We start from the raw sequence: 21,735 nt of genomic DNA on the forward strand, positions 1-21,735 counted from the left end.
GGAGTGCAGGCAGATGTTGGACTTTTTTGACATTATTACTTAAAAGTTTGTCTATTAAGACAAAATCTATTCTTGAGGCATGTCCATATTATAGTTTCTAAAAGTAAATTTATGTATTTGGTCTCCTTTTAAGTGCCAAATATCAAATAAACCTAGGTCATCTTTAAGCCTAAATTTGACGCCTCCCCCTCGTTCTTAACCCATTCACATTCCAAGTCATTATACTCAAAACGCCCATTAAATTTGAGATCCTTTCCGCTGCTTATAATTCCTACCCTGTTTGCTGTTCAACTTGCATATAGGACAAATATTTTTAATGCTTTTTCTCCAAAATGCTCCCCACCCAAAACCATAACTAATGTGCACAAAAAAGAAACAAAAAAGTTTGTGCTTTCTCCCACCCTGGAGAACCCTCCTCATTACCATTGAGCAATCCTAGTTGCCCAGTATGAGAACCATAGTCGAGTGGATGATATTTTAAAACAATGAGGCTCACTATGTTACTTGTCTTTAGTTATCTTTATGTGATCTAACAGTAGCTCTACTTCTTTTGGGTCTCTATAATTATAGGTTTTATTACGCCACATTATACGTAAGAGGGCTGGAAATCTCATTTGGACGGTGGCTCCTTCCGCCCTAAGGTCCAAGGTCCTGCATATATTTTCCTAGGGCCCACTGCCTATCGGCTGTTGCCTTGGATATGTCTGAGCAGATTTTATAGTTGTATCCATCTCTAGTCAGGGAGCCAGATTTAGAACCTTGCTCAGTATTTGTTCTTTTATTGAGTAAGTCCTAAAATTGACTTGAACTCTACGTGTATTTTTCCTATCTCTGTTGATCCGAAATGGGTCTCTATGGACTCTCTGTATATCTCATCCTAATGTTTAATATCCATATCAGGAATAACATCTTTTAAGAGGCTTACTACAAAATACCTTATATCTTGCCCTTCTTTACCTTCAGGAATATTTAATAAACGTAAATTATTTCTCCTAGAGTTGTTTTCTAAGGTCTCAATTTTGTCCTTGAGTTCTCTCTCTGATAAGGCTAATTTCTCGAAGTCACTCTGACAGAGCTTCACTTCCTCTCTGACTTGTTCTAAGGCTGTTTCAACCACTGCGACTCTTTCTACCAGAGCATTAAATTTGGTCTCTAGAGACTCACAAGTAGCCTGAATTTTTCCCTGGTTTATCTCTGATTTGGAAACCCAATTTTCATCTCCTTTAACAACGAGGCCACTAGCACTCCTATATCGCCTCCTTTTGTAATAACCGTATCTAGCTCACTGCCTTGCTCCTTAGCAGGCTGTAGGCCATCTTCTATTTGTGGGGCACCTTCTGAAGTGTCTACATTGGGGTATTCAGTAGGGAGTTCATTGCCTTCCACCAACTCATTTAACATGAGGGCTTGGTATTTGTTCGGGGACTCTAGTGCTTTCAGTGATGACGCAGACATTGTATTAGTTAAAAGGTCCCTCTGTGCTGGCCTCTCTTGTATCTTGAAAAAGGAGCGGAGTGAGGGGGTAACTTTTACATTTTGACCCTTCTTTAGCTGCTCTTTTTTCGCCGTTTTTGCAGCTCTACCAGATACCACTGCTACTGCACAACCTTTAGTTTTAGTTTTCAGAGCCCTCTGATTCCTGATAATATATATAAGTAAACCAGGGTCTTGCTGTATGCTCAACATTTCTGTATGTTCTATTTGTTCCTGTAGTGATTCAACAATCATCCCTATCTGCGCTGTTGCTTCTTCAATTGAGCACACCAAAATTGACTTTTGCAAATCATCACCTGAGGTTTCTAGCATGGTGTTAACTACTGTGGGGTCATAGTTTTCATTTGTAGCCACTATGGGAGACACTGGAAGTGGCGTAGGGGACCCCTGCTTCTTACTTCGACCTTTTTTCTTGTTCGAATTTATGCATGCAGCAAGCTCAACCTCATCATCAATATAAGCCGAATGGGTGCATAAGTTAGAATGACTCCTGTTTTTTAGCGTGTTTAGCTTATTGAGTTTTGGTAGTCTATACGATTTAACTTCAGCCTGATCACAAGGGGACTGCACTTGAAATTAAGGGGCACCTGGTGACCTCCACGGTATAAGTTGGTATGAGGGGTTATAGGGAGCCCCTCTGAAATGTTGCCTAACTATGACCCCACGAAGATGTTGAAGACTTAAAGCCACCTCTGCCCAAAAATTCCCCCATTTATTTTTTATTTTCACAGAGCACCGCTGTTATAGCTGCTGCAGAGGTCCTCCTGCATGGAGCCAATTGCAGCACTAAGTGGTTCACCTTCCCCCGGTCCCATCAAATACCTCAAAAAGTGCTCACATCCGCCGCACACCAAAACGGAGTCTCTCCCTCAGGTCAACCTGAGCCCGAGCCCAGCAGCTTCCCCTGGCCTCGACCCGCAGCCTCACGCCGCGTATGAGTAATCAGGCGGGGCCACCACACATCTCCGTGGCGTCTCTGCGGCCACAAAGACTCGGGGCTGCTCGCAGGAGCCATGTCTGCCGGCGCTGTCCTCGACCAGACACCGCAGCGCTGATAAAAGCCCAGGTTTGTCCACAGGGGGGGGGCTGAATAAGTCCGCACCACCTCGTTGCTCGTTATCTGCTGGAAATTACTTGGAATGAGCCTCTAGCGTCCATACGTAGCAATCACACCCATTCGACTAGCGGAGCTCGCGACCGAGCGTTCAGCCGGCTGCCATGTTCTCCATCGAGTTTAAATGCAGACATAACCTTAAAGGAGGTCCTGGATGTAATCACCAATCTTTAAAAAATCAAAGATGCAGGGCCTGATACCATACCTAGTGAGCTCTATGTATCTCAGAAAAATTGTCTCGCACCAAGACTAACTGACCTTTTTAATGCTATTTTCATAGATGGCCTTCCAATCCCCAAATCTTGGAATGAGGCGACAATCAGCCTGATACTAAAACATGGAAAAGATCCCTCTACTGCAAGTCTTATAGACCAATTTCACTTCTTAACGCAGACTATAAAATCTTCACTTAGGTATTAGCAAACAGACTAGGCTCCTTATCTGACAAGCTTATCCACAGAACCAGAAGGGATTTATTAAAAGGAGACATTTACACGATCTCACACACCAACTGCTTGGAGCCATTGACATAGCAACACAGGAGAAGGTACCCCTAGTAATATTCACTTTTGACGCGGCCAAAGCTTTCGACCCCGTCAATTGGGCATACCTACAAAAAGTCATTATACACAATAATTTAGGTCAGAATTTTTCACGGGTAATAAATAATATTTATTCAGCTGCAATAGGGAAAATACTTATTAATGGAAGTATCTCAAATAGTTTTCAAATTAAAAGAGTCACCAGGCAGGGGTATCCCCTTTCCCCACACCTTTTTAATTTATATATAGAGCCGCTAGCCACCATGATCAGGACCTCGGATGAGACTATCCCTTTTAGCTTTAATGGTTGGGATTTAAAGGTGGAATTATATGCAGACGATTTAGTGATTTATTCCAGCAATCCTAACAAGTCATTTAATAGTATAACTCATATATAGACAAGCTCTGGGGAAATATCTGGTTACCAAATAAACCATCATAAAACCGAGGTAACGCATTAGAATATATTAACTCCACGAATTGTGTCCCAAAGTAAAATTAAATATCTTGGGATCCAAGTCTTGAAAAATATTGATGATATAGCCCAGCCAAACTTAGAAATAAAATCTAAAGAGATGAGGAAATTGTGCTTATCTCTTAAGTTTATGGAGAGGGCCAATGTTATAAAAATGGCCATCCTTCCGAAATTCACGTTTCTTTTCAATACGATTCCTCTGGAGTTTGATTTACGATATTTGAAAAAAGTTCAGGGCAAAATAAATTCTTTCATTTGGGCATCCAAAAGTGTCAGGACAGCTTGGAGGAAATTGATCCAGAAGAAGAATCAGGGGGGTAGCTAGCCCAGACTTCATATCTTACTACAAAGCCTTCCAGTTTAAGAACATAAGACATCGTTTCCGAGGATATGAGTCATACCCTCCTTACTGGAAAGCAAGATTAAACACAGTCACTGTTTATATAAGTTTGGCCACCAAAAGTTTTTTTTTTAAATTAGGTTAAAGATACCAAGAGCTGCTTTCAAACTTTTGACAGATATAAGGAAACTATCCATACTATAGTCCCCAAGCTCCAGTATGGAACTCTCCTGGAACACCTGAATGTCTGAGAGACTCTTTAGCACTTCCATTGAAAAGGGCGGGAATCACCAGGTGGGGAGAGTTATTGGAATTTGGGTAATTAAAATCATGGGACGAGCTAGTGGAAATGACACAGAACAGAATATCTAGGTTCAAATTTTATCAGTTGGCGAGCTGGGCTAGGGTCATGGCCAGACTGCGCCGGGGTTCTAGACCACGAACTTCATAAGGCCCCCGGGAAGAAAGAAGTCTCAAAATGGTATTGGCATTTGGAGGAAAAAATGGAAACTGAAAACGACACCCGGGATCTCAAGTGGAAGAAGTTCTTTCCAGCTAAGACCTGCAACAAGCATGGCAAGTATCCTGCACTTTTTTATGGCACATTATAATTTCTACACCTCTTAGGAAAAATCATTTGTTTACTTTGCACAGATCTTATTGGACCCCCGAAAGGCTATCTAAAATGAATACCCAGGCAATTAAGAATTGTCCAAAATGTGGAGAGAGTGAGGCCAATGATATCCATATGTTTCATTCGTGTCATCAATTAGATATATTTTGATGTGAAATCAGTAAGATTATTGGTGAAAGTTTAAAAACCTCTATTACGGTAAGAACCTTTAATGTTATTTTTGGCATATTAGATACCAGTGAACTTAATACTATTTTAACAAGGAACAAAAAACACCTTTTGTTTACACTTATATTAATTGCCAGATGCGAGATCTGTATAAATTGGATTCTTCCCTCTCCCCCTAAGGTAGAAGACTGGGCTAGGTCAGTAGACAAATTCCGGAACTTGGATAGACTCAGAGGGGAAAGTAAGCGTACAAAGTACTGGAGTCTGTGGGACACTTATAGATGGTAGGATAGGAAGGGATGTCAAATGTCCAATGATTTAAATAAATGCGATCAGGAGCCGCATGAGGTTTATAGGGGCTGGGACAGCAATGTATAAACCCATGTAAAGATGGTAATCTGTTGGCATCAAGGCATGGTCTCCTACCTCTTCCCCAAGGGCCCGTAGTAAGAGGTGACTCTGTTGCTTTTCACAACAAGATCGCACAAATGAGGACAAAAAAAAAAAAGGTAGGCCCTTAATCTGTCCGGAAAAACCTATGTCCACTAGAGGAGAGGAAAGTCCACCACATCTCTGGCAAGCCCAACGACTACAAGTGCCAGGGTAAGCCCATTATCACATCATGTGTCCACTAATGGCAAGGTAAGTCCATAAAAAAGACATAAAAAAGAGTAATTTGGAAATAGCCAAGAAAGACACAAAATAGAATAGGAACCATTTGAAAATAACCATAATACACAAATACCCAAGGAAGACACAATAACCGGCTCAATTATGAACAAACAACATTAGGGACAAATATGGAAATTGTAACCAAACTAGCATAGACAGAAGAATGGTCCGACCCAAGCTGAGAATGATTCGGCTTTTGCTGGGATTCTGTTTGTAAACATAACTATGCCTGGGACCACAGAACGTCAGTATGTAAGGACGGAGTCTCCATACCACACCAGAACCTATGAACTCCAATCCTGACTAGTTCATAGAGCTTTACCTGCCCTGCTAACCTTCCCAGAATAACAGGTAAGTTAGAAGATCAGAACACAACAGTTTAGTCCCCTCAGGGAACCGTGGAAACAGATTGTCAACCTTTTGTTTTCTCAATCATGAATTTCCATAACAAACAAAAAAGACATGAGAACAGTTTACAATGTTTATTGAAACGTGTCGTGCTCTATTATGAAACATCTGCGCTGCAACTGGAATATGCATCCTAATAGCATGAGGAGCATTACAAGAACATTATAAAGAATAAGAAGTCCTACCATGGTGAATTAGTTATCTGCTTTAGCCCACCCCCACTATGAAAAGACAGTGTTATATTATAGCGGTGGGAGACCCTAAATCTGCCATGCATAAATAGTTTTTCTACATGTCAGCCGGCACAGCCCTATCGTCTCTGGACCGTTGCTCTGCTACAATGTCTTCTCTCCGTTTCATAATGGCCCGACTCTGTGTATATGTTTCGAGGTGTCTTTTTGAAAACAGCAGATGTAAAGTAAATTGATACTTGTATAGTGCACTACTCACCCGCAAGGGTCTCAAGGCGCTTGTACGAATACCGCTGTGGAACCCATCCTGGCTTTCCCTGTGAGGCATCCACTCCTGGGCACCCCCAAGGTGGAGGCCAGGCATCCTTAGCGTTGTGGGGGTCGTTGTGGAGATTAAGCAAGCTATTGCCCAGAGTTGCAGAGTGGGACTCCATGATTGGAATAGGCACCGAGGCGAGAATTATCAGGTCCGTGGAATTTTTGAGCCCAAGACCCGCCGAGGCAGGGAATTGAACCCTGCTAGACCTCTGCATCAGGGTCTGCCGCTCTAATCATTGAGCCACACATCTCTCACAGATGTGAATGTATGGTATGTCTAAGTGTGTAGCTACTTTTCTAACCTGATCACAGCATAGACGGGGAACAGTGTTGTTTGACTTTGTACAATATGTTCAGACAGCCTGAAGCAATAACAAAAACATGTGTACTGCTTTTCAGAAATATTGTTGTGGCACAAAACTAAACATGCCAAGCGTAAACGTTTGCAAGGAAAAGCAGGAACAACATGGATGAACTTCTAAACAACGCATCCGAAAGAACACTATGCAGAGATCAAACACTACACAGATATTCCACTTAGGCCTCAATTATAAGTTGGTCGGAGAGGTATCCCAGTTGGGATACAGCTCTGTCCACTTATAATATAACTTGACTAGTTTTCCCATCTGCAGATACCCCACATGCAAGAACACTGGGCCAATTTTATCAGATGTTAACATTTGAGGAAGCCCGAGCTAAAAAGGCATCTTGGCCCCAGTCCCTTGCCCCAACCGCCATGACCCTCTCCTATGGCCCAGGGAAGCATAGATGGCCCCCTGCTTGACACAGCCTTCCCTGTCTTCTGATACCCTTGGACATGCCTCTCCTGTGACAGGGGTGGGACAGTGCATTTTTGGGTACACAGAATGCTCCTCCCTGCCTGACTCATCCCCCCTTGGCCTCTGACTCTCTCCTTGCTTCTGCACAAGCCTTCTCACCCTACACTCACCACCAGCTCAGAGCAGGTGTAAAATGGGGACATTGCATATGGATGTGGACCAGGTAATTCTGCATCGATGTTATTCCCCATTATAGGGATAAACCATCAGAATAGACAGATTTATGTGCAAGGATACTAGCTGGAAACATTATTTTTGGTCATGTGGTATCGCTGTGTAAAGTTCAGACTAGCTAATAATCAGGACTTTGGATGGTTATCATTGTGGCTACAAAAGCAGCCACCCACAAAAATCACCCACAGCGATATACAATGGAAGAAGCATCGGCACAACTCACAACACCCACAGAACACAGTCCGGACAAGCCAGCAGATGGACATTAGGACTTTGTAGCAAAAGCCAAAGCCCATAGTTAATATACACAAGTAGAAAGGTAGGCACTGTAAGCCAAATATCCAGTTTTATCAAATAACCATTTTGTTAGACCTCCGGCTACACCCAACAAACGTATAAGAGAGAGAGAGACACGTTTTAAAGTTTGGGCAAAGAGGCCATTTAATCTGGGCCCCCACCTTCCATCCCCTGGGAAAGGGAATATTCCCTCTAGCTTTCTTATCTGCATTTCAACCTTTAACGTATAATACAATATTGTTTGGTAACATAGAGCTTGAATTGGCGGAAAATGGGAATTAAAATCCGAAGTTATTACAAACAACTCCATAATATTTTTTGCCCAGGGCCCCCAATACCCCTAGGATGCCACTGTGTGATCTATTTATCAAACTGCAAAATACTAATCAGAACACTGCAAGTACAGCTTAAAAATCAAAACAATGAGATATCAAACACAATGGAGCTGCAACGTCACACAAATGTTTGAATGTGCACCAAATAAATTTGGCGAAATTTTAAGTATGCTTATGAAATTTGCAAACTTCTTGAAATGTCATATTATGCAATTCTGCTTTCTTTCTTTCCCGAGGAAGACTGGTTTGCGCAGAGAATGAGACCAATTCACAATGGCATTTATGAGTATGTGAGGTAGTAATCTTTCAGTATTATTTTAAGTATACATACATGCCTTTGTAGTGCTGCTTCTCGTACTGATGGAAGCCTTTGTTGCAGTACTTCACATACTCATAAATGCCTTTTTCGTGCTATTTCACAAAGTCATAAGTGCCTTTTTAGTAGTATTTCTAATGCTCATAAAAGCCTTAGTAACACTACTTCAGGTACTCATAAATACCACTGTAATACTACTTCACACAATCATAAATGCCATTACAGCACTACTTTACATACTCATAAAATCCAATACCATTATAGTACTACTTCACTCACTCATAAATGATTTTGTAGCACTTCTTCATCCACTCATAGATGTCTTTCTATTTTTACTTCACACACTCATAAATGCCTTATAGCACTACTTGACCTACTCATAGATGCATTTATAATACTACTTCACATACTCATAAAAGCAGTGGTTGAAATGGGCGGGATCTGAGGGGCACAATGTGCCCATACTTTTCTAATTTAAGAAAAACACTTCCTCTACTTTTTTTGTGAAAAGAGAACCATTCCAAACAGTAATTCAGAGAGCTGAAATGCTTCAGCTGAAGTCTAAGGCAGGGAGTCCCCAAAGCCATAAAACTCAGGAAGGGGAGGCCAGCAAAATAAGCCTTCCTGCCAGGGTGCTTGCTTCCCTGATAGAAATTTAAATGTGCACAACTGGTTTATCTGCGAATGTAAAGGGTGCCTGGCTATAATTCAAGGAATCACTTGAAGCTTCTTGATGACATAGATGTATTCTTTTTGAGTAGTATTGCAAGGGAGTTACCAGCTGAGCTGAGAAGTGTGTGCTTATAATGGACAGTTATTTTTTTTTTAAACTGCAATATGGAAAGTCTGGGTAATACTAAAATATATATTTTGGAAGCACTTTCTCTTGAACCTTTTTGCGCTTTTGTAGCAGTCTATTTTACACTGTGTGTAATGCAAGTTTAAATTAATGACTTAGGTATTCATAGTGCTTTCTGTCACAGACTAGAAACTCGTAGCACTAAACATACACAAGTCATTATTCCTCACTTCATCAACCAGGATTACATTCTGTGGCTCTCTGCTTACTAAACACAGACCTTTGCCGGGCATTAACTAATAGGGATTTCATAATGTTCAATAGTGCATTTCCCACTGATTAACTAAGCTTGCATTTATTTTTCATATAAGCTGTGCCTTATTTTAGATGTAGTTATCGGAGGGTGGAAGGCTGCAAAAAGTTACAGAATACTGAGTTTATTTAACAAACAACTTTGACCCTACCCCCATGCACACTCACCCTGCCCCCTTTTTACAAGGTATCAGAGTTCCCATACTTTTTTAATGCACTTCGACCATTGCATTTGTAGCACTATTTCGGGTACTCATAGATGTTTTCCTAGTACCACTTCACATACTCATAAATACCTTTGTAGCAGCACTTTAGGCACTCGTAGATGTACTTCTTATTTATTTATTTATAGCACTTATAGAGCGCGCTGATACCAAACGGTGTCCTGGTGCTGTAGTAATAGCTCCCCTAGCCATGACTTCTAGCACTATTTCACACACTCATTAATGCCTTCGTAGCACCACTTCAGGCACTCATAGATATCTTTCTAGTACTACTTCACACACTCGTCGTAGTACTACTTAAGGTACTCGTAGATGTCTTCCTAGTACTACTTCCCACACTCATAAATATCTTTTGTAGCACCACTTCAGGTATTCATAGATGTTTTTCTAGTTCTACTTCCCTCACTCTGGAATGACTTTGTAGCACCGCTTCAGGCACTCCTACATGTATTTATAGTACTTCTTCCCACACTCAGGAATGCATTTGTAGCTCTGCTTATGGCACTCGTAGGTGTTTTCTAGTATTACTTTCCACATTAATGATTGCCTTTGCAGCACTACTTCAGGCACTGATAGATGTCTTTCTGATCCTACTTTACACACGCATTGTAGTACTACTTCAGGTACTTGTAGATGTATTATCAGTATTACTTCCCACACTCATGAATGCCTTGTAGCACCACTTCAGGTTCTCGTATACGTCTTTCTAGTACTACTTCCTACACTCAATAATGCCTTTGTAGCACCGCTTCAGGCACTCATAAATATTTTTGTAGTATCACTTCCTACACTCAGGAATGCATTTGTAGAACTGGTTTATGTACTCATCGATGTCTTTCTACTACTACTTCACACACTCATAAATACCTTTGTAGCACCACTTCATGTGCTCTTAGATATCTTTCTAGTACTACTTCAGAAACTCATAAATGCCTTTGTAGCACCACTTCAGGCACTCATAAATGGCTTTCTAGTACTACTTCAGAAACTCATAAATGCCTTTGTAGCACCACATCAGGCATTCGTAGATGGCTTTCAAGAACTACTTCACACACTCATAAATGCCTTTGTAGCGCCACTTTATGTTCTCTTAAATGTCTTTCTAGTAAAACTTCAGAAACTCATAAATGCCTTTGTAGCACCACTTCAGGCCCTCGTAGATGGCTTTCAAGAACTACTTCACACACTCATAAATACCTTTGTAGCGCCACTTTATGTTCTCTTAAATGTCTTTCTAGTAAAACTTCAGAAACTCATAAATGCCTTTGTAGCACCACTTCAGGCAATCGTAGATGGCTTTCTAGTAGTACTTCACACACTCATTATAGTACTACTTCAGGTACTCGTAGATTTATTTCTAGTATTACTTCCCACACTCATGAATGCCTTTGTAGCACTACTTCAGGCACTCATAGATGTCTTTTTGGTCCTACTTTACCCACTCATTGTAGTACTACTTGAAATACTTGTAGGTGTCTTTCTAGTACTACTTCACACACTCATTAATACCTTTGTAGCATCACTTCAGGCACTTGTAGATGTACTTCTAGCACTACTTCACATACTCATTAATGCCTTTGTAGCACCACTTCAGGCACTCATAGATATCTTTCTAGTACTACTTCACACACTTGTTGTAGTACTTCTTAAGGTACTCGTAGATGTCTTCCTAGTACTACTTCCCACACTCATAAATGCCTTTGTTGCACCACTTCAGGTATTCATAAATGTATTTCTAGTTCTACATCCCTTACTCTAGAATGCCTTTGTAGCATGCTTCAGGCACTCCTAAATGTCTTTATAGTACTTCTTCCAACACTCGGGAATGCATTTGTAGCTCCACTTCAGGTACTCATAGGTATTTTCTAGTATTACTTTCCACATTCATGATTGCCTTTGTAGCACTACTTTAGGTTCTCATAAATGTATTTTCGGTCCTACTTTACACACTCATTGTAGTACTACTTCAGGTACTTGTAGATGTCTTATCAGTATTACTTCCCACACCCATGATTGCCTTTGTAGCACTACTTCAGGTACTCATAGATATCTTTCTAGTACTACTTCACACACTCATTGTAGTAATACTTAGATGTCTTCCTAGTACTACTTCCCACACTCATAAATGCCTTTGTTGCACTACTTCAGGTATTCATAAATGTCTTTCTAGTACTACTTCCCTCACTCTGGAATGCCTTTGTACCACGCTTCAGGCACTCCTAAATGTCTTTATAGTACTTCTTCCCACACTCAGGACTGCATTTGTAGTTCCGCTTCAGGTACTTATAGGTGTTTTCTAGTATTACTTTCCACATTCATGATTGCCTTTGTCACACTACTTCAGGCACTCATAGATGTCTTTCTGGTCCTACTTTACCCACTCATTGTAGTACTACTTCAGATACTTGTAGATGTCTTTCTAGTACTACTTCACACACTCAGTAATACCTTTGTAGCAGCACTTCAGGCACTTGTAGATGTACTTCTAGCACTACTTCACATACTCATGAATGCATTTGTAGCACCACTTCAGGCACTCGTAAATATCTTTCTAGTACTACTTTAATCACTCATGAATGCCTTTGTAGCAGCGCTTCAAGCACTCATAGATGTCTTTCTAGTGCTACTTCACACACTTGTTGTAGTACTACTTAAGGTACTCGTAGATGTCTTCCTAGTACTACTTCCCACACTCATAAATACCTTTGTTGCACCACTTCAGGTATTCATAAATGTCTTTCTAGTTCTACTTCCTTCACTCTGGAATGCCTTTTTAGCACCGCCTCAGGCACTCTTAAATGTCTTTATAGTACTTCTTCCCACACTCAGGAATGCATGTGTAGCTCCGTTTCAGCTACTCGTAGGTGTTTTCTAGTATTACTTTCCACATTCATGATTGCCTTTGTAGCACTTCAGGCACTCATAGATGTCTTTCTGGTCCTACTTTACCCACTCATTGTAGTACTACTTCAGATACTTGTAAATGTCTTTCTAGTACTACTTCACAGACTCGTTAATACTTTTGTAGCAGCACTTCAGACTCTTGTAGATCTACTTCTAGCACTACTTCACATACTCACTACTGCCTTTGTAGCACAACTTCAGGCACTCATAGATATCTTTCTAGTACTACTTCACACACTCGTTGTAGTACTACTTAAGGTACTCGTAGATGTCTGCCTAGTACCACTTCCCACACTCATAAATGCCTTTGTAGCACCACTTCAAGTATTCATCGATGTCTTTCTAGTTCTACTTCCCTCACTCTGTAATGCCTTTGTAGCACTGCTTCTGGCGCTCCTAAATGTCTTTATAGTACTTCTTCCCACACTCAGGAATGCATTTGTAGCTCTTCTTCAGGTACTCATAGGTTTCTTCCAGTATTGCTTTCCACATTCACGATTGCCTTTGTAGCACTAATTCAGACACTCATAGATGTCTTTCCGGTCCTACTTTACATATTCATTGTAGTATTACTTCAGGTACTTGTAGATGTCTTATCAGTATTACTTCCCACACTCAAGAATGCCTTGTAGCACCACTTCAGGTACTGGTATACATCTTTTTAGTACTACTTCCCACACTCAGAAATGCCTTTGTAGCACTTCTTCAGGCACTCATAGATATCTTTGTAGTGCCACTTCCTACACTCAGGAATGCTTTGTAGACCTGCTTCATGTTCTCATAGATGTCTTTCTACTACTACTTCACACACTCAAATACCTTTGTAGCAGCACTTCATGTGCTCTCAGATGTCTTTCTAGGACTACTTCAGAAACTCATAAATGCCTTTGTAGCACCACTTCAGGCACTCGTAGATGGCTTTCTAGTACTACTTCACACACTCATTATAGTACTACTTTAGGTACTCGTAGATTTCTTTCTAGTATTACATCCCACACTTATGAATGCCTTTGTAGCACCACTTTAGGTACTCCTAGATGTTTTACTAGTACTACTTTCCACACTCAGGAATGCCTTTGTAGCACCACTTCAGGCACTCGTAGATGTCTTTGCAGTGGTGGCTAGTAGGGAATGGCGGTGATGACGGGGGGGTGTTTGAAAATATTTAAAAAACTGCACTTACCTGTTCCACTGGCCTCATCTCTCCTCTGCTTCTCTGCTCTTCCTGACGCCAGTCATGCAGGCAACACCCGGTCACACAGACTCCCCTTAGCGAATCACAACGCTGTAATACAGCGTTGCGATTGGTCTGAGCGCCGTAGATCGGCGCTCAGATCGGAACAGGGAGCCTGTGCATATTCCCTACCAGGCTGTCCATTACAGCCTGGTGGGGAATATACAAAGTGCACATGACTGCTTGGCCCACCAAAATGGAAAAGTGGGCTAAGTGTGCATAGTCCACTCCTCCTCACTGAGCCACAAGCCCTGCCCCGCAACCCAGCCCCTCAGCATCCAAAAATATAATGACAATAACGTTTAGTTATTATCATGTTATTTTTCCCTCTTCTCCTGTTCTCAGAGTAGTGGGATAACACTCCTCCGCCTTAGTGAACGAACCGCCACTGTGTCTTTCTAGTACTACTTACTGCACTCAGGAATGCCTTTGTAGCACCACTTCAGGCACTCGCAGATGTCTTTCTAGTATTACTTCTCACACACAGGAATGCCTTTGTAGCACCACTTCATGCACTCATAGATGTTGTTCTAGTATTACTTCCCACACTCATAGGTGTCTTTGTAGCACCACTTTAGGCACTCGTAGATGTCCTTCTAGTGATACTTCTCACATTCAGGAATGCCTTTGTAGCAGTGCTTCAGGCACTCGTAGATGTCTTTCTAACACTACTTCACACACCCATGAGTGTCTATGTAGCACTACTTCAGGCACTCATAGATGTTGTTCTAGTATTACTTCCCACACTCATAGGTGTCTTTGTAGCACCACTTTAGGCACTTGAAGATGTCTTTCTAGTGATACTTCTCACATTCAGGAATGCCTTTGTAGCAGTGCTTAAGGCACTGGTAGATGTCTTTCTAACACTACTTCACACACCCATGAGTGTCTATGTAGCACTACTTCAGGCACTCAGAGATGTCTTTCTAGCACTACTTCACTCACTCATGAATGCATTTGTAGCACCACTTCAGGCACTCATAGATGTCTTTCTAGAGCTACTTCTCACACTCATAAATATGTTTGTAGCAGCGCTTCAGGCACTCACAGATTACTTCTAGTACTACTTCAAACACTCATGAATGTCTTTGTAGCACCACTTCAGGCACTCATAGATGTCTTTCTAGTACTACTTCACACACCCATTGTAGTACTACTTCCGGTATTCATAGATGTCTGTCTAGTATTAATTCCCACACTCATCAATGCCTTTGTAGTACCACTTCAGGCACTGGTAGATGTCTTTCTAGCACTACTATCCTCACTCATAAATGCCTTTGTAGCACCATCTCAGGCACTCATAGATTTCTTTCTAGTATTACTTCACACACTAATGAATGTCTGTGTAGCACCACTTCTGGCACTCATAGATTTCTTTCTAGTACTACTTCACACACTAATGAATGTCTGTGTAGCACCACTTCTGGCACTCATAGATGTCTTTCTAGTACTACTTCACACACCCGTTGTAGTACTACTTCAGGTACTCGTAGATGTCTGTCTAGTATTACTTCCCACATTCAGAAAACTTTTATAGCACCACTTCAGGGACTCATAGATGTCTTTCTAATAATACTTCACACACTCATAAATGCCTTTGTAACAATACTTCATGTACTTATATTGCTTTGTGAATTGTCCGCAGTGTATCAAAGAGACAGATTTTGTTCTGGAACGCCGGTTTCTACCTTTCTTCTATGCGAGGCATGTCCTGGTGTGAAGATTTCACACAAGACATTTGCAAACTACATTTCCACGGGTGTAGCTTGACCAGTAAGATTGTTGGGGGGGAGGGGGAAGCTTCAAAATTTCAATCACGCAGGCATATAATGTTAAAATGCAATATACAACAAGCATGGCGCATGAGAGGGGTTTACGGGGCAGTGGAAAGGTAGATAAATGTAGATTGGTAGGGGCACTAAGTGAGTGAATAAATGATATTTTGTAAACTAACCAACAATTTAAGACTTTCAAAACAGGGAGTGTTCGTTTTAGTTTGTGTAAATGTCTAAATTCCTGGTGAAATTCGACAGTCAGATCACCATAACCGACTGAAAGCACCTGTACCCAAATATTTACCAGACAATAGATTTATTGGGGGTGTAACACCCCAAACACCCCTTGAAGCTATGCCCCTGCACATTCTATGCCTTTTGTATAACATAACAGGCACTTGCAGCAGTAGACTACTTCTCACTCACCACAGATGGGCTCTGGCCAGTGGCTTCAATAGGGCCCCCTCTACACGCACTCACACACGCACACGCACTTGGCAGTAGATAGCAAAGCCCTCCACCTCCCCCGCACAGTCTAGCAGGCAGCAGTAGGTGCATCCATACACCCTCATGCACTACACAGTGGCTGCAGAGCCCTCCTACCAGCCCTTCCCACCCCCACCCCCGCACAGTCGAGCAAACACCAAGAGCCTCTTCTCGTCCACAGGCACTTCTTCATATACACACGCAGGGGTAGCAGCAGGGCTCGAGTCGGGGTACCACGCGGGTGGACGGCGTCCCCCCCCCTTATTTTACCGGGTGGACGCTGTCCCCCGTGCCAAACAGCTGGACTTCACTCTTTGGCCTCTCTGGGACGGGATCGGATCTTGTCCCAGAGAGGCCAAGCGCTTTAAAAGTGATTTCAGCTAACACAACAGAGAACAGGCAGTGGAATCTGACCCTGTGACCCTGGGGCTGAGAGGCAGCATGAGCCCCCAAGCGTGGAACAATCGCAGCTAAGGGGTGAGCGAGGGGAGGCAATGAGCCCGCTGGTGCAAGCCACCTTTCGTGACGTCACTTCCTGTCGTGGCGTCACAAAAGGTGACAGCGTCCGCCCACTTCTTTTTTTAGGACTTGTGCACTGGGTAGCAGTGGGCAGCAAAGGCCACTTGGTCACACAGGCACATGCCAGTTTACAGCAGTAGTTCCTTTCACGCGCACTCACACGCGCACTTGGTAGTGGACAGCAAAGGCCTCCAAGAACAACTCACCCCCACCCCCAGTCCAGCAGACCGAAGGATGCGCCTTCGCACACTCACGCACTTGACAGTAGCTGCAAAGTTGTCTAACTCCCATCTTCCCCCCCCCAACCCCCCACCCCCCTTACTCCCCTCCCCAACTTGGTCACAGAGGCACATGCCAGTTTACGGCAGAAGGCCACTCCACGCGCATTCACACGCGCACTTGGCAGTGGGCAGCAAATGCCTCATGGCAGCTGGACGCCCCTTCTCACTCACCTCGGACGGGCACATGGCAGCCGGCAGCAGCGGGCCCTCTTCCCTCACGCACTCACGGCAGCGAGAGACCCTCAGTTCCTCCCCTCAGGTGCGGGCTCCGAGGACGCGGTCCCTCTTCCCTCACGCACACACGGCAGCGAGAGTCCCTCAGGTGCTGCCTCCGAGGATGCGGGCCCCTCTGCCAGGCTGAGCCGCGTCTCTCGGGCTGACACCAATTAAGCGCTCGGGAGACAGATGCGCGGCGCGCAGCGGCCGGGATGAAAGGAGCCGGCCCTGTGTGTGGGAGGCGGCGGCGGCTGCAGTGTCAGCGCGGGCTTTGTGCGCATCCTTTGTGCTTTGCCGTCCTGCGCCTCCTTTGATGCGGAACAGCGGGCGAGGGTGGCAGAGACGGGGGCTCGGCGCGCAGGCGAGGCCAGCAGTGACGCAAGTCATTTGTAACGAGAAGTATGACACATCAGGAAGGCAGGGCTGACGTCTCACTCACTCACTGCCCCGACAATGTCAGTCTCCGACGTGCTCTTCCGATGCAAACATACTGCTCCCCACTACCATGAGACGGACGGACGGACGGACACAAAGGGTGCTGCCCAGGCCCTGCACACAGTCTAAGACTCACGGCCCTCAGACTGACAAACACGAGGACACGCGTTCCACGTGCTGACAGCTGCCCAAACAGGCACTGACCTACTGCCCAACCAGGCACTGACAGACACACGAACCAGGTGCATGCCACTGACAGAAACACAGAGTCACTCGCCCCAGACTGACAGACACGACGACTCGCTGTTCTCGTGCTGACAGAAAAACATACTGCCCAGACATGCACTGACAGACACGCGGACCAGGTGCATGATACTATACTGACAGAGCACCTGCCCTGAAACTGACAACATACGACTCGCCGCCCTGTTGCTGACAGAAACACATACTACCCAGCCAGAAAGCGACAGGCACGTCGGTATTGCATGATACTGAGAGAAGAACGGAGCTACTGCCCTCAGACTGACAGACACTAGGGCTCGCTGACCTCGTGCTGACAGAAACGCATACTGCCCAGCCAAGCACTGACAGACACGCAGACCAGGTGCATGATACTGACAAACGCACAGAGGAACTGTCCTGATACTGAGAGACACACACACTCAGTGTACTGACAGACAGATCGACAGTATCTGTAGAGGCGCACACACTCACTCAATGTTTTGACAGACTCTCAGACTCACTGTGTCGAAACACACCATTGCTACCTTGTTATTGAGACACACAAACTAACTGCCCTAATGCTGACAGACACAGAGTCTTGCTGCCGATACTGAAACACACACAGCCTGGATGCATAAATACCGCCCATCACTTGATTTGTTGCCCTGAAAGTGAGACCCCCAGAGACTCAACTCCCTGATACAGGACCATTGACCTGATTCTGAGACACACACAGGAAACACACTGAAACAGGAGCCTTGACTCATTGCCCCGATTCTGAGACACGCACAGAAACTAAACTCCCTGATGCAGGCGCATTGACTCATTGCCCGGATTCTGAGACACGCAGAGAGACTCAACTCCCTGATACTGGCACACTGACTCATTGCCCTGATTCTGAGACACGCAGAGAGACTCAACTCCCTGATACTGGCACATTGACTCATTGCCCTGATTCTGAGACACGCAGAGAGACTCAACTCCCTGATACTGGCACACTGACTCATTGCCCTGATTCTGAGACACACAGAGACTAAACTCCCTGATACTGGCACACTGACTCATTGCCCTGATTCTGAGACACGCAGAGAGACTCAACTCCCTGATACTGGCACATTGACTCATTGCCCTGATTCTGAGACACGCAGAGAGACTAAACTCCCTGATACTGGCACATTGACTCATTGCCCGGATTCTGAGACACACAGAGACTCAACTCCCTGATACTGGCACACTGACTCATTGCCCGGATTCTGAGACACACAGAGACTCAATTCCCTGATAATGGCACATTGACTCATTGCCTTGATTCTGAAACACGCACAGAGACTAAACTCCCTGGTATAGGCACATTGACTCATTGTCCGGATTCTGAGACACACAGAGGCTCAACTCCCTGATACTGGCACACTGACTCATTGCCCGGATTCTGAGACACACAGAGACTCAACTTCCTGATAATGGCACATTGACTCATTGCCTTGATTCTGAAACACGCACAGAGACTAAACTCCCTGGTACAGGCACATTGACTCATTGCCCGGATTCTGAGACACACAGAGACTCAACTCCCTGATACTGGCACACTGACTCATTGCCCGGATTCTGAGACACACAGAGACTCAACTCCCTGATAATGGCACATTGACTCATTGCCCGGATTCTGAGACACACAGAGACTCAACTTCCTGATAATGGCACATTGACTCATTGCCTTGATTCTGAAACACGCACAGAGAATAAACTCCCTGGTACAGGCACATTGACTCATTGCCCGGATTCTGAGACACACAGAGACTCAACTCCCTGATACTGGCACACTGACTCATTGCCCGGATTCTGAGACACACAGAGACTCAACTTCCTGATAATGGCACATTGACTCATTGCCTTGATTCTGAAACACGCACAGAGACTAAACTCCCTGGTACAGGCATATTGACTCATTGCCCGGATTCTGAGACACACAGAGACTCAACTCCCTGATACTGGCACACTGACTCATTGCCCGGATTCTGAGACACACAGAGAGACTCAATTCCCTGATACTGGCACACTGACTCATTGCCCTGATTCTGAGACACGCAGAGAGACTCAACTCCCTGATACTGGCACATTGACTCATTGCCCTGGTTCTGAGACACGCAGAGAGACTCAACTCCCTGATACTGGCACATTGACTCATTGCCCTGATTCTGAAACACGCAGAGAGACTCAACTCCCTGATACTGGCACACTGACTCATTGCCCTGATTCTGAGACACACAGAGACTAAACTCCCTGATACTGGCACACTGACTCATTGCCCTGATTCTGAGACACGCAGAGAGACTCAACTCCCTGATACTGGCACATTGACTCATTGCCCTGATTCTGAGACACGCAGAGAGACTAACCTCCCTGATACTGGCACATTGACTCATTGCCCGGATTCTGAGACACACAGAGACTCAACTCCCTGATACTGGCACACTGACTCATTGCCCGGATTCTGAGACACACAGAGACTCAATTCCCTGATAATGGCACATTGACTCATTGCCTTGATTCTGAAACACGCACAGAGACTAAACTCCCTGGTATAGGCACATTGACTCATTGTCCGGATTCTGAGACACACAGAGGCTCAACTCCCTGATACTGGCACACTGACTCATTGCCCGGATTCTGAGACACACAGAGACTCAACTTCCTGATAATGGCACATTGACTCATTGCCTTGATTCTGAAACACGCACAGAGACTAAACTCCCTGGTACAGGCACATTGACTCATTGCCCGGATTCTGAGACACACAGAGACTCAACTCCCTGATACTGGCACACTGACTCATTGCCCGGATTCTGAGACACACAGAGACTCAACTCCCTGATAATGGCACATTGACTCATTGCCCGGATTCTGAGACACACAGAGACTCAACTTCCTGATAATGGCACATTGACTCATTGCCTTGATTCTGAAACACGCACAGAGAATAAACTCCCTGGTACAGGCACATTGACTCATTGCCCGGATTCTGAGACACACAGAGACTCAACTCCCTGATACTGGCACACTGACTCATTGCCCGGATTCTGAGACACACAGAGACTCAACTTCCTGATAATGGCACATTGACTCATTGCCTTGATTCTGAAACACGCACAGAGACTAAACTCCCTGGTACAGGCACATTGACTCATTGCCCGGATTCTGAGACACACAGAGACTCAACTCCCTGATACTGGCACACTGACTCATTGCCCGGATTCTGAGACACACAGAGACTCAACTCCCTGATAATGGCACATTGACTCATTGCCTTGATTCTGAGACACGCACAGAGACTCAACTCCCTGAAACTGGCACATTGACTCATTGCCCTGATTCTGAGACATGCAGAGAGACTCAACTCCCTGAAACTGGCACATTGACTCATTGCCTTGATTCTGAGACACGCACAGAGACTCAACTCCCTGATAATGGCACATTGACTCATTGCCCTGATTCTGAGACACGCACAGAGACTCAACTCCCTCATGCAGGCACATTGACTCATTGTTATAACAACAAAAGGTATCCAGGAGTCCCAACTCAGTGTTTAACTCGAAGCTTACCACTATGTGACTTAGACTGTGTGAATTCAAGTGTTAACCAACATTCAGTATGCAACTTTGGGCAGGAAATATTCCCATCAGTTGCCGCTCTGTACCACCATTATTTCATCATTTGGGTCCTCCATACCCTGGAGTTTGTACACAGAACTGGTCACACTGTGAGTGGTGTGAGGACTGTGTGAGTAAGAGGACCGATGTCGTATGTGTTTGTTGGGTGGTGTCTCAAGAATGATGTCGACAAGGTTTACACTTGAGGGAAGCAGTGCAGTGAGGAATGAGTGAAAGTGAGTAAAATTAGGTGGACCCGAGTAGAAAAAATGATTTATTGGTTTCTCTCGGACCCCTAAGACTAAAAACAGGTGCAAAAGGTAGATTTGACAATATATCTACATGCAAGTGGTCAACATGTTTC

The 21,735-nt window shown here is 44.2% G+C and overlaps 1 protein-coding gene across 2 annotated transcripts in view; it reads right to left on the bottom strand.

The window, feature by feature from the left end:
• STAC2 (SH3 and cysteine rich domain 2) overlaps window positions 1-21,735 on the bottom strand; it is a 265,421-nt gene that overhangs the window by 70,854 nt on the left and 172,832 nt on the right. The window contains exon 1 of one of the 2 annotated variants that reach the window (XM_086924338.1): window positions 17,023-17,081. The exons of the other annotated variant lie outside the window; for it this stretch is intronic. Within the exon in view, the coding sequence (XP_086780464.1) occupies window positions 17,023-17,037 (15 nt within the window). The 5' untranslated portion in view covers window positions 17,038-17,081. Of the gene's footprint in view, window positions 1-17,022; window positions 17,082-21,735 lie in introns of those variants that run through there. 2 annotated transcript variants of the gene reach the window in all.

The sequence above is a fragment of the Lissotriton vulgaris genome, chromosome 5 (genome assembly GCF_964263255.1).
Source record: "Lissotriton vulgaris chromosome 5, aLisVul1.2, whole genome shotgun sequence".
Taxonomy (NCBI): Eukaryota; Metazoa; Chordata; class Amphibia; order Caudata; family Salamandridae; genus Lissotriton; species Lissotriton vulgaris.